This window comes from Lepidochelys kempii, chromosome 3, assembly GCF_965140265.1.
Source record: "Lepidochelys kempii isolate rLepKem1 chromosome 3, rLepKem1.hap2, whole genome shotgun sequence".
NCBI lineage: Eukaryota > Metazoa > Chordata > Testudines > Cheloniidae > Lepidochelys > Lepidochelys kempii.
The window spans coordinates 208,262,781-208,276,789 of NC_133258.1; the positions used below are offsets into that span (position 1 = coordinate 208,262,781).

The 14,009-nt window shown below is 42.8% G+C and overlaps 1 protein-coding gene across 2 annotated transcripts in view; it reads right to left on the minus strand.

The window, feature by feature from the left end:
* Nucleotides 1-14,009, minus strand: part of POLR1B (RNA polymerase I subunit B) — a 37,479-nt gene that overhangs the window by 4,692 nt on the left and 18,778 nt on the right. For both annotated transcript variants that reach the window (XM_073339883.1, XM_073339884.1), the window contains 7 exons: nucleotides 8,569-8,740; nucleotides 7,376-7,657; nucleotides 6,634-6,767; nucleotides 5,992-6,162; nucleotides 4,925-5,081; nucleotides 1,983-2,179; nucleotides 811-1,064 (listed from right to left, as the gene is read on the minus strand). In XM_073339883.1, the coding sequence (XP_073195984.1) occupies nucleotides 811-1,064; nucleotides 1,983-2,179; nucleotides 4,925-5,081; nucleotides 5,992-6,162; nucleotides 6,634-6,767; nucleotides 7,376-7,657; nucleotides 8,569-8,740 (1,367 nt within the window). The remainder of the gene's footprint in view (nucleotides 1-810; nucleotides 1,065-1,982; nucleotides 2,180-4,924; nucleotides 5,082-5,991; nucleotides 6,163-6,633; nucleotides 6,768-7,375; nucleotides 7,658-8,568; nucleotides 8,741-14,009) is intronic.

A 14,009-nucleotide genomic window follows, 5' to 3' on the forward strand; every position in this document is an offset into this window, starting at 1 on the left:
ACATGGAGAGGGGTGTGCTTGTCTAGCTAGTGCACTGACAAGGTATCCTGACAAGTGGGTTCTATTCCTCGTTCCGCCGCAGACCCTGTGCCTTGGTTTCTCCGCGAGTAAGACAGGGATACCGCCTACCTCCCAGCAACGGGGTAACGTTTGTTCATAATGGGTACAATTTTCAAACTGCCTGAGCGATGTAGAAGCCTAGCTCCCATTTTCCAAAGTGACTTAGGTCCTACACACCTCTCACTGGAAGTCACCAGAACTTAGGCTCCTCAGTTGCTTAAGCACCTGTAAAAATTTTACCCAGAGTGCCTTAAGAAATCCTTGTGAAAGAAGCTATAGAGTACGAAAGCAGTGTGGTACACCACACGGAATGGCTGCAGGGGAAGGGGAGCGGAACAAAGATGAGCTGAAGTTCAGGAGTAGTGGAGAATGGGAGGGGAGGAATCTCATATGCACAAGCTCTTCTCACCAGAACTGTCTCCAGTTTTACTTTGTGATAAGCCCACCTTTTGTGTGTGTCTTTCCCTGGCTTTGTGAAGAAGCATCTGCAGCTTTTCAACACTTGCAGGGCTCAGAGGAAAGCCAACATACAGGTGTGAAATCCATCTGCAATATTAATTACTCTTCCCTAGAGTGCATGCATCCAGTGAGAGATGCTTTATAAAAAGATACACAGATGCTTTCATTCTCTGGAATCATCAGGGAATGAATAAAGGACTCCTAAACCCTACAGGGCTGTCTGCACATCAGAGGATTTTTCAGAACTCTGCATTTGAGACAGTAACTAGAACAGCTGAGCTCTGAACTCACTTGTAATAGGTTATGAAACTCTCCCCGGTACTGAGGTTCAGGTAGCTGTAGTAAGGATCCCCATACTGCAGTATGGATCCAATGTGCGGCAGTCCGTCAGCGTCTAGATTCTGTATAACCCTTGGATCACCAGGCTTGACTCCAAACACCAGACTGTCATCTCCTTGTTTGATTTTTTCAGCAAGATCTATGCTCTCCGTCTTGTAAACGCTGCCATGTGCAAATCCTCTCTCCCACGAAGCCTTACTTACAATCTGAACAAAAAAACCCAATAAACCAGAATCTTAGAAGAGTCCCTTCAGCAAGGCTTCTTCAAAGCTGATTTACCCAAAACAATAGTTTTTAAACAAGATGAAATCACTTCTTGTCTGATTTCAGTCTCTCCATTTTACACATTCACTCTCCCTAGGCTTCTATATTCCCCTTCCTCTGCCCACAAATGCTTTCTGAACCTCGGCAGAGAAAAAAATGTACATATTACTGTGACTCACTTTTTTTTTTTTAAAAAACATCCCTCTAGCTAAATAATCACACCCCTGCCAAAATAATCACAATCCCATAAACACCACACTTCCCACTGACATGACCCACTTCTCAAATGTTGCAAGTCCAGCACCCAGCACAATGGGGCCGATTGCCAGTCGCAGGTCCCAGTGTGCTACAGCAATACAGATCAGAAATGTGAGAAGTGATTTATTTCCCCCTTCTTTATCAGACGGGGAAATTTGTGCGCCAGCAAAAGCAGGCAAGTAAACTCTTACCAACTGCTACTTCCATCCTTTGATGTTGCCCTCTGGCCCCGCTGCACAGCCTCTCTCTCAGCATTCCCCAGACAAGTAGGAAGGCAGACTGGACAGCAGAGCCAGGGAGGGAATGGCAGAGGAGAGCACATCATGGGGGAGATCTGCTCCCCAGACACTCCACAGCAGAGTCTAAGCTGTGGGGTGCAGCCTGTAAACAGGTGGAAAAGTAGAAGGCACATACTGTTAGGTGGCTTTTCATTTCCTTGCTTTTGTGCGCACACCCGCTGTGTGGCAAACTAAGATTGTTTGGGTTTTTTTTGCCAATTACTCAAACATGTTTAATTCATGACTTAACTGGGAATCAACATAGCCAGTTCCTCATGTGACACAGTCAAGGCAGTATATTCCATTTCCTTTTCAATAACTTACCATTGCATCTTCCATGTCATAGCCAGTGTAGGAGATGACAGCAACGATTGCATTGGTGCCAATTGGATAGTTGTCCATGTCATAGTAATCATACATGGATGGCCGCACCAAGGGGCTTTGCGGGGTCTGAAGTCGGTACAGTTTATTATCTGAGCGTTCCTTATAAGTCAGAAGTGGAAAGCCCATAGTTTGCTTGCCTAGAACAAAGTAGAGATGGATTAAAACCAGTGGCAAAAAAATCACAATGTTCTGTCATAGCTTTGATAGGGATAAAACTGATCCAGCCTGCAGAGTCTCTTCTTGTGTATAGAGAAAAAGTTGATGTTTTCCCCAAATCCAAAAAGTTCTCCTAAGCTTTCACTTTAAGACAGCACTGATGCAGATAAGAACTTCCCTTCCTGCTCCTCAATCACAAATTGCAAACTACTACTTAAACTCCTGTAGTAATTCATTCCTATCATTTAATAAGGTTTATTTTTAATATTCTCCCTCTTACAGTAATTCTAAAATATACAGATGGAATGTCACTTTCATACTTACCATAAAAAATTAAAATCAAGGTTTTCTGTATGTGATATTTCACTTATGTCTCTTCTGTCCTACATTTTCATACTATAAAATATTTTTTAACTCCTGGTCTGAATATTGATAAGCGATACAACTTCTGAACAATGGGTTGCTATTTTATTCAGTTTACTATTTTCAGACAACCATGGGAAAATGACTGAACTACAAATCTGCTCCTTCAAAACCTTTCCAATAGGATTCTCTACTCCTTGGTCTTTGCTTCCTAGCAGGAGTAAGGTGGAATTCTGAGCTCTTGAAGCACTTTTTCACTTAGGGTGTATTAGGGTTTCACTTAGGGTTGTATGGAAAAGAGCACCCATTCCAAGGAGTAAGTGCCCTTGGTAAACTCTTAAAATACACACCGTACGGACTCTGGCAATCACCCATCAATAGCACTGTGCCAGCAGCAACAGGGATTTAACAAACATTTAATAAACTCCACCAACAAAAGCCACCCTAGAGTCCCCAGCCTCACTCTTCGCTCAACATCTGCCAGCTGCACTCTCTCTTTTATACCATTGACACTTCAGCTCAAGTGTCTTCACTAACCACAACTGTGGTAGTATGTCACGGGGAGAGAAGGGGCCTTGAAGAAAAGACAGGCCATTTTAGGGCTTGATAGGTCTAAATCAACACAAAGTCAACCCAGAAACCAACAGGCCAACCTTGCAGATCATGGAGATCCAGTTTAATATGACCATGAAATACATACTGCTTAACACAGAGGTGGCTAAGTTCTGTACCAGATGCGGTTTCCAGATAGATTTAAGATATAGCCTCCCAGTGAGCACCCTGCAAAGTGACAAAGGTATGGATGACAGTTGCATGGTCTGCATCCAAAGGAAATGGATTCAAATCTCTTAGCCATGTGAAGCTTTGGGGAGGGGGAAAGAGGTGATCTTGCTGTGGCAGCTACCTGCTCTTCTAATAGCATTTGAGTGTTACCGGAGCCCAGACTGAAAACCTGATCCACAGATGGCGCCGACACACCTCAAGATGGCCAATATTATTCCTGTTATATCTTCCGATTGCTTCCCCCAACCAATCTGCACCACCTCCATCTTGTCTGGGATGGAGTCTCAGCCAGTTCGCCCTCATAGCTGTGCCAGTCTCCCCCAGACACGGAGCACCACAATGGACAGCTCTGGCCAGGTCAATGGATATGGAGATGTAGAGCTGTCTGTTAGCCGCATACTGGAACCCATGCCTCATCACTAAGCCTCCCAATGGCCTCACATACATATCACCCTGCTTGTTTAACAAAAGAGCGCCTCAGGGAGGAGTAGTTACCCCACACCATGCTTTGAGAGCAGTCAGCAAGGCAAGACCAGGACCATTCAGAGCATCCCACCCATCCTTGCCATGGATCAGAAACAAGTCCACACACCTCATGGTCAATGGTATCAAAGGTGGTTAATAGAGCTAATACCATCAGCAAGGATACCACTCTAAGGTCACTAGATACTGCGAGAACCGTACCTTGAGGACAGCTGGGGGGCACAAGTCCAGTATGGCCATTCATGTGCCATCCCTGGAGCTTAGCCACTTAGCCTTGGAGGTGCGCATAGACATATCAAGCATCACTCAGCTTTAGAACTCATTGCCAATAGATATCACAGAGACCAAGAACTTAGTAGGATTAGAAAAGGGTTAGGAATTTGCATAGTTTAATGAGAACATACACAATTTCATCAGACAGTAATAAACCCCCAATGTTTAGAAAGGATATAAATTCTCATGCTTTCAGGCATGAGTCGCTTCTATCTGATGGGGTTAAGACATTTCTTTGTAGACATTTTCTTCAAAATTTGAAGTGAAGTGGAGGATGGGTTCTTGAATTAGGATCCCTGAAAATACAGCAGGCAGGCAGACCCACACACTCTCAACACTCAACTTATTTGCCACTTATTGGCAAAAAAAGAAATAAACCCAATTTCCTTGAATTCTGCTGAGGTCCTGTGCCTTTGACCATACTTTGAAACAGTAACTTCCTCTACCAAAAATTCATGTTAGAGAACGACTGCTCCAGAGAGCTCAGCACTGCACATGAGAAACGAGGACTCTTAAGCCCTTTCTCTTGAGCAGTAACTGAGCCTGACTGCTGGGGAAGTTTGTCATGGGGGAGGGAGGGGGGGCGGACAACTTTTCCTTTGAAAGGCTTGCAAGGGATACTGATGAGCCTCCCAAGTCCCATGGGGTTGTGAGGGGAACCAACAGTCCCCTCTAAGGTTTGTTGGAGGTTCTCCCCTCCTGCAAAGCACATGAGGATACAAAGGAAAGGGGAATGAAGGAGTCTTGGATCTGATTTTTTTCCTTCCTCTTGCATGTGGAAACTTGGGGCATTGTTTGATGGCAATATTTAGCACAGTACTTACCCATCTGGCATTGGTACATGTTTCTGGGACTCTGGTTGTGATCAGAGAACGGAATGAAGTTGGCCACCACACTCAGCATGCTATGAGGAAAGAGCTCCTGGTGAGTGGTCACGCCAGGCACAATTTCATCCTCAAGGACAGCAATGTTCATGAACACCTGAGATAAGCAAAGTCCAATTTAATTACCAAACTGATCTTTTTAAGGGTAAATAAAGCTGTCTCCAATCACTTTCATTCTCTTACATAGCTCCAGCTGCTCTATTTGGTAACTTAGTGTATTAGTGTGTAAAGAGGACTATGCAAAAACCAAACACAACTATGGCTACTTCTACCCTGAGCTAGGGATGTGATTCTCAGCTTGCGTAGACATATTCACGCTAGTTCTCATCTGCGCTAGCGTACTACACACAGTAACGTGGTTGCAGTACCACAAGCAGCGGCAGCATGTGCTAGCAGCCCCAAGGACGTGCCCACAGGGTTCAGGTTCATTGTATTTGGGACGGCTAGCATGGTGCCGTCATTGCCACCAGAGCGACCCCACTGTTGTAGTGTGAGCTGGGAGTCGTCACCCGTCACCCCCACCCCCAGTGTAGATGTAAACGACCCTTCTCATACACCACATTCCCAGCCCTGAGGAGGGGAAGTAAAACTGGGAAGGGGAACGTCACTCCAGCCTTTCCATGGTTTTAAGTCACTACGTAAGCATTCTTTCTGAAAGCTAAGTGTCATGCCAGAAGACAGGGTAGGTGAACACAAGGAAGTAATCCACACAAAAGCCTTCATTCAGGCACAGTTAATATTGAGAGCACATATCAGTAATTGAAGGGTAAAAACCCTTAGAAGCACAAAGTGGTTATCAAAGTACACACCAGTAAAAAGCTAGAAAACTCTAAGGTCACCCAAGCAAACTTAATTGCCCCGTTGACAACATCAGCTTCCCACTCCCCTTCATTGTTCCTTTCATAGATATTTTTGTAAGGTGTGTGTTATTTTTGGATCAAAGACTTTTCTCTAATGGCCACTGCTTTGTAATAAACAAACACGTTAGACAGACCCATGCACAGTACCTGTTCCAGAGTACCGATCAATTCTTCCTTTCCCAAGGCCAAATTTCTCACAGGCCGAACCATCCTGCAAGGGGTAGTAAAAATGAATAATCCTGGATACAGACTGGGTTTTCCTGTCATTGGAATAAGGACTACCTCAGTCCAGGCTGGAATTTTCTTTTCTTGCATTACCTGTTCTCACATATACAGAAAAAAAGTCAGTTAGAAAACTTGTAATAAATGAAGATTTTTTTGCATCCAATAGCCTATTTTCCCCTGCAAATGAAAATCTTAGTCACATAAGTAGCTACACAAATTCACTGTTTCATATATTTAAAAAAAAAAATATTTGCATCAAAATCTCTACAGAACTGGAGAAAAACAATTGCATTTTAAATTGCTACGACCAACACACACCTTGATGCTGCAATGCTTTGGTGGCAATGCCTGATAAATAGGCATAAAATTAAATAAAAACATGATAAAATTCAAATAAAACCAAATGAATGGTCAGACACAAAAATGAAGGGAGGAAACGTTTGGGAAGTGTTAAAAATTATTTCAGAATCTGAGGCAAGCCTCAAGGTGCACCACATTGCATATTGTCTAGCACAGTAGATTCAGACTGCTTCTTTTAAGTCACATCACATCAAACAAGGCAACCTTAAAGTGCCGGAGAGTATCTGCAATCCTAGGAGCCATATCTTTTTCTACCCAGCCCACTAACGAGCCATCCAGTGTAACTGGGTAACACTCTGCATAGGGTTGGCTTGGAGTCCCATCAACTGGAGTGACACCTGGGAAAGAACCAAGGAAGTCATTAATGCCAAAAGTAGTGATCCACACCAATCATTCTTCAGGATCTTAGAAACATTCTAGAGCAGCATATAGGAAATGCTTTATATTTGCTTTGCCCACTACATATATTAAGAATCTAAATATCAAGTATACACTATTTTTCCATATGCTGCCTGAATTATATCCAGATTTAAAACAATAAAAAGTGGTCTGATGACCACAAGAAAATAAAACTCTTAGCTGAGTTCTTTTACTAAATAGTCATTGGTGACCTTATAAAGGCACAAATAATGATGCTTTTTGGAGACATTTCTATGCATTTATCTCTCTGTACACATGAACCTGCTCATTCTACAGTATGCAGCTTTTATTAGATCAGTACCCCCAATTAATTGTATTGATACTCAATCAACATTTTAAAAACATCAGTGCTGTGTACGCGATACAGTATTTTTGGTCATTAACCAAAATGCAGGTTTAGCCACATTGAAGTGTTTTTGTTTTAATGATATCCAGTGAAGACACGGGTCTGCGGGGTCCTGCCGAGAACATCATCAGCTGTTTTCTCTGTAAGTTTTTCTTAAGTTATTAACTCAACGGAACCTACCTAAGGAGCAGAGCAAAGGTGGCAGGGACAAGGTGTAGGCTGACTTCGTCACTATTTCGCAGACAGTCGTAATATGGTTCATCAGCCCACAGGGCTCTCCGTCGGGGGTGTGCACAGGGCACAGGAAGCCCCAGGATTCTGGCAGCAGTTTGCGCACTGTGGTGGTTCTCATCTTGGCAAATGCAGCACCTCTGTGTACGCAGCGAAAATGGGACAGGTAACGAATAAAATTCAGCTTGTCTGCCACCACACACAGACCAGAATCTTGTAGCATACCCAGACCTTTAAAAAACAAAAGCCAGATTTAATGTGTGAGCTGATATTAATGAAGGACATTTGCAAAATACAATTCTATAAATCATCTTCATTAGACTCATGCATAGAATTCTAAAAGACTGACATCAAAGGAGAGATTCTCAGCTTATTAAGCTATCTCTACATTTGAGGGGTTCAGTGGACTGGTAATGGGCTATACAGCCTTTACACTCAAGGTCACTGGATCAAATCCAGCTCAAATTGGTAGCAACCAAAAGTTACTCACATCTGTTCGGCGCTCTATGTGAAATGAGTTAACAGTCTCAAAGCTGACTGCAAAACTAAGTTTGTTCCATGAAAATTTTATCAATTTGTTTCCCTATTTTTCATTGAAGTTTCACTTCAGAAAATTTCCAGTCGTCTATTGTAGGCTCAGCCCAGTCTCCAGTGGACATAAAACAGTATCATATTAGACATGATGTTTGTAGCCTCAGTGCACAGGCCAAAGATTGAATGGGCTCTGATGATAGAAACTACTGCACTTGGATAGTTTAACTCAGAGGGGAGGGAGTACAGAGAAGTAGCCAGCACTTCCATACACCATGCTATGCCTTTTCCAGAACGGACATTATTTTCAAAGCAATCAATGCGGCTTCTTTTAGCAATGCTAAATGTAAAGATATATAATCCTGTATCTGAATATAAATAATGTATATATTTTAATATACATATGATCCAAAGTCTGAGGAAAAATCTAATCCTTTTGTGAAAAAGCTTCTTGTTCATATGGAGCTTCATGAATTCAACTTGAGCAAATATTCAGTAGACAAAATGATACTTTAAGAGAAGAGGTTTAAAAATTTATATCCATCAGCACCTCTCTGTGGAGGGCTAAAATTGTATCGCAGGAATGGAATGAGGTGCAAGATAAAATTTACCTGTTTTAGAGCGCAGGTTACCAGTAGCAAGGAGATATTCAAATGGCCTTGTAACATCAATTCCCATGCTGAATAGCTTCATCATATTTTCTGAATTTATGGTTATATTGGTCTTTTGAGATCTTTTGTCCAAGGCTACTTTAACAGAAAGCAACCAAGCTTCCATCCTCTCCTAAGATTTAAAAACGAGACATGTTAAAACTGAGGACATGTATTGCTGGAGAATGTCAGTTTTGTTGATAGGTTTCAGAGTAGCAGCCATGTTAGTCTGTAACCGCAAAAAGAACAGGAGGACTTGTGGCACCTTAGAGACTAACAAATTTATTTGAGCATAAGCTTTCGTGAGCTACAGCTCACTTCATCGGATGCATTCAGTGGAAAATACAGTGGGGAGATTTATATACAGAAAGAACATGAAACAATGGGTGTTACCATACACACTGTAAAGAGAGTGGTCAGGTAAGGTGAGCTATTACCAGCAGGAGAGTGGGCGGGGGGGGGGGGGCCTTTTGTAGTGATAATCAAGGAGGGCGGGCGGGGGGGGATAAACATGGGGAAATACATTTACTTTGTGTAATGACCCATCCACTCCCAGTCTTTATTCAAGCCTAAATTAATTGTATCCAGTTTGCAAATTAATTCCGATTCAGCAGTCTCTCGTTGGAGTCTGTTTCTGAATTTTTTTTGTTGAAGAATTGCCACTTTTATGTCTGTAATTGAGTGACCAAAGAGATTAAAGTGTTCTCCAACTGGTTATTGAATGTTATAATTCTTGACATCTGATTTGTGTCCATTTATTCTTTTACATAGAGACTGTCCAGTTTGGCCAATGTACATGGCAGAGGGGCACTGCTGGCATATGTCACATTGGTAGATGCGCAGGTGAATGAGGCTCTGATAGTGTGGCTGATGTGATTAGGCCTGAGGAGGGAGTCTACATAGCCAGACAATCCTGCTAGGCAGCTCTCCAACACCACTTTCTACAAGCCATTACCCTCTGATCCCACTGAGGGCTACCAAAAGAAACTACAGCATTTGCTCAAGAAACTCCCTGAAAAAGCACGAGAACAAATCCACACAGACACACTCCTGGAACCCCAGTTCAATCTCTTTGGTCACTTGATTACAGACCTAAAAGTGGCAATTCAACAAAAAAAATTCAAAAACAGACTCCAACGAGAGACTGCTGAATCGGAATTAATTTGCAAACTGGATACAATTAATTTAGGCTTGAATAAAGACTGGGAGTGGATGGGTCATTACACAAAGTAAATGTATTTCCCCATGTTTATCCCCCCCGCCCGCCCTCCTTGATTATCACTACAAAAGGCCCCCCCCCCCCCCGCCCACTCTCCTGCTGGTAATAGCTCACCTTACCTGACCACTCTCGTTACAGTGTGTATGGTAATACCCATTGTTTCATGTTCTCTGTGTATATAAATCTCCCCACTGTATTTTTCACTGAATGCATCCGATGAAGTGAGCTGTAGCTCACAAAAGCTTATGCTCAAATAAATGTGTTAGTCTCTAAGGTGCCACAAATCCTCCATTAGTTTTGTTGATGAAGCTGTTAGTCAGATCTCGTGCACAAATAAGTGTGGTGAAGCAGGGTTTCAGGAGAGAATTGAAGGTACAAAAGTCTGCAGGGTTTGATGGTACACTGTAACTGATTACTGAGAAATAACGCTTTTTGGAAAGGAAGATGGTATATCTAAGAAGCCAGAGACTGAGCTTGAAGTGAAGGATGTCAGTATGCTCGTTGGATTGTCTCCAGGTGAACTCAGCAGCACAAGAGAACTCCTTGCCTAACCTAAAGAGTCTGAAAAGGCTCTTACCTGACTTCATTGCTGCCCTTGATAACTAAATGATTTATAGTAATGGAGGATTTTTCCCCACCCTGAACTGATTTACTCCTATTAAGTCTGTAAACGGCTCCAAAAATTAATGCATTTTATTTTGACTTGATTTCCTTAATTACTGTTGATATTTTACTCCTATGCAGATAGTCAAGATTCGTTTTTTATTTCTGAATCATCATTGCAAGAAGGGCATAAAAAATATGAAAAAAGAGTAAGTGAACCAACTGCTGTTTTAGGCAAATCTTGCTCCCAGATGACACCAGCCTGGTGACATATATCCAATTCCATCTCTGTTAATTTACATCTGTTATTCAACAGCACACGTGAAGATTCTAAAATTACGACTAAATTTGCCAGAATGCTGTTGCTTCTTCACATACTTAATTGTTCCCTAAAATGCTCTGAGATCACATAAAAAGCACTACAGAAATAAAATACAAAGCTAGACTAATTTGAATCTTCAGTTTAACCAATTTTATGAATTATTGGTATCAGTTGTGCTGGTAGATAGAGTGGGGCACTAAACCTGACATTAGAGCCACACGATGTGAGGTGTATTTTACTGATTGGAAAATCAAGGTGCAGAGATATTAAATGACAAATCAAGGTCACATAGGAAATCAGTGGCAAAACCAGAAATTGAGCCCAGATCTCCCAAGTCCCAGCACAATGCCTTAACCACAAGCCCTTCCCTTCCTTGTCTTTTAAAAGAGACCAACGATCACAATTTGTGAAAATTTTACTCCTTGTCGTGATGCACTGTGTTGCTACTCCTTTCTGAACTAGCTCATTAACATTTAAACTGATAGTCTTTGTTTCAGAACGCAGACCAGTATTACAAATGCCTCAGTTCTAGCTTAGTCTTTTGGAGTACAGGGCTCTGAACAGACATAGCACAAAGATCTCCTATACTAGGGGCTCTCAACCTTTCTCTTTCTGAGACCCTCCCCCCACCCCCCCAACATGCTATAAAAATTCCATGGCCCGTCTGTGCCACAAAAACTGTTTTTCTGCATATAAAAGCCAGGGCCAGTGTTAGGTGGTAGCAAGCAGGCCCCACTCCACAGAGGGCCCCGTGAGGCTAAGTTGCTCAGGCTTTGGCTTCAGCCTCAGGTAGTGGGGCTTCGGCTTTCTGCCTTGGGCCCCAGCAAATCTAATGCTGGCCCTGCTTGGCCGACCCCCTGAAACTTGCTTGCGGGCCCCCAGGGGGCTCGGACCCCTGGTTGAGAACCACATCCTATACAAGAGAAAGGCACAAAATGAGTATTTGCAGCTACAGTTATTCTAATTTGCAATCCCCAGTGATTATTAGTGTTGAGCAAATGCACGCATAGCTTCTGCCATCTGCAACTCCTACAGTTGTGGTTACTGAAAGCACTTCAGCTCAGGCACCAATGGGCAGACCTGAAAAGAATGGCTTTCCTAGCACAAGCAAGGAATGAGCTTTGTTGTGCCCCCTGACTGTGCATTCTCAGCACAAAGGCCCATGGCTAGCTAAGGGACAGGATGAGGACAGCAGCACAAAGTTACATGCTGTCCAAATAAGACTGGGGCCAAGTTCAGGTTAGTATATATGAGCCACAACAGCTTTCCTCCCTCTTTTGCATTCAAGATTCATAAGCCAGGCAATGCACCATGTGACAGGCAGCAAACCAGAGCATCATGGAGATTTAAGGGACTAAACTGATCAATTAACAATGCCCCTCTGCCATGTACATTGGCTAAACCGGATAGACTCTATGCAAAAGAATAAATGGACACAAATCAGATGTTTAAGAATTGTAACATTCAAAAACCAGCCAGAGAAACACTTCAACCTCCCTGGACACTCAATTACAGACCTAAAAGTCGCAATTATTCAACAAAAAAACTTCAAAAACAGACTCCAATGAGAAACAACAGAACTGGAATTAATCTGCAAACTGGACACTATTAAATTAGGCTTGAATAAAGACTGGGAGTGGATGAGTCATTACACTAACAAAACTATTTCCCCATTCTAATTTTCCCCCTACTGTTACTCACACCTTCTTGTCAATTGTTTGAAATGGGCCATCCTGATTATCATCACAAAAGTTTTTTTTTCCTCTTGCTGATAATAGCCCACCTTAATCGATTGGTCTGTTAAGAGTTGGTATGGCAACCCCCATTTTTTCATGTTCTCTGTGCATATATCTATATCTATCTATATCTTCCTACTGAATTTTCCCTGTATGCATCTGATGAAGTGGGCTTTAGCCCACGAAAGCTTATGCTCAAATAAATTTGTTAGTCTCTATGGTAGCACAAGTACTCCTTGTTCTTTCAACTTTATACCTAGACGCTACAAACAATGAAGGTATCAGTTTCTCCGAAAAGGTTATAAGGATCTTTCATAAAGCAAAGTGTTAGCCAATCTAAATAGAGGGGTTGTGACCAGCTCCCTCTATAATGGAAAAAAAGAACTAACACGGGGCAGTTGAACAAAAAGGTCTTCCTGATGCTTCACTACAACTGTATTGAGACCGTTTCCTCAGTAGGAACAAAGTTATCCTGCTTCTCTAAAGACTTCCCCACAGAGGGTTCTCACTCCTGGGTCAGTGTCCCTGAGCATGAAGCCCGCAGAACTCCCTCTATCACAACCCCCAGTGGGTGTCCTATGCCAAGACACTCACTCTTGTATTGCTGCCCATGCATTCCAAGCCAATTCCTTCTTTATCTAGTTCGGGGAAGGTGTTCCCTACAGATCTACCCAAAGTATATCCTTTCTGATATTTCTAACCCTTCCTTGCCAATCAAACTTAAAAAAAAAACAAATAAAAATTTGTCTGTCTTGGACCTGGTGTCTTAATACTCTTGTCCCAAAACGCCATCCATTGGTGCTTTGGTCACTTGATTCAAACAGTATCTCAAAGCACTCTCCCAACATGTTCAGACATCACGGCACCCTTTGGCGCTTGCTTCCCAGAACTGGCAGCAGTTCGGGCCCCTGGTGCAGTCATTTGCTCTCCAATCATTCGGTGCACTTTACTGCAACCCTGACGCAAACTCTTCCTTGTTATCTTTGGTGCATTAGATCAGCTGCACTGTATCAACGCAGCCAAATACACTCTTAGCTGCTCCACCTCAGAGGACTTATCTCAGCACATCCTACTCAGTGTCCTATGATGCCTGGTGCCTCCATGCATCTTAGCATACTTAGGGGTTTCTGACCTTTCCTTTCTAGAGATGGTTTTGAAGAAGGATGAAGCAGGCTTGTGGTAGAAAGATGTCCTGTACAAATGGTCATAGCCAAGGTCAGTGCTGCTTGAGTGTCTCATGTGATGTACATGGGTGTGAAACCTGCCTACAGATGTCTCCCTGAACACTTGGGAAATGAAGAACATACCTGCTGTCCTACAGCTGACACAAGGTTGGCCTGGAGTGACTCAAAAGTGAAATCCTCAGAGTGCAGGCCTGAGCTGGGGGTCTGCCAACAGCATTCCGCACAGGGGTCTGTCGACAGCATTCGGCACAGTGTTGACTGAGGGAGTGATGCCAGCTTTATACTGAGAAGCTGAGATGCTAATTCAGGAGTGAGAATCCTGTGTGTGGAGTGCTTAG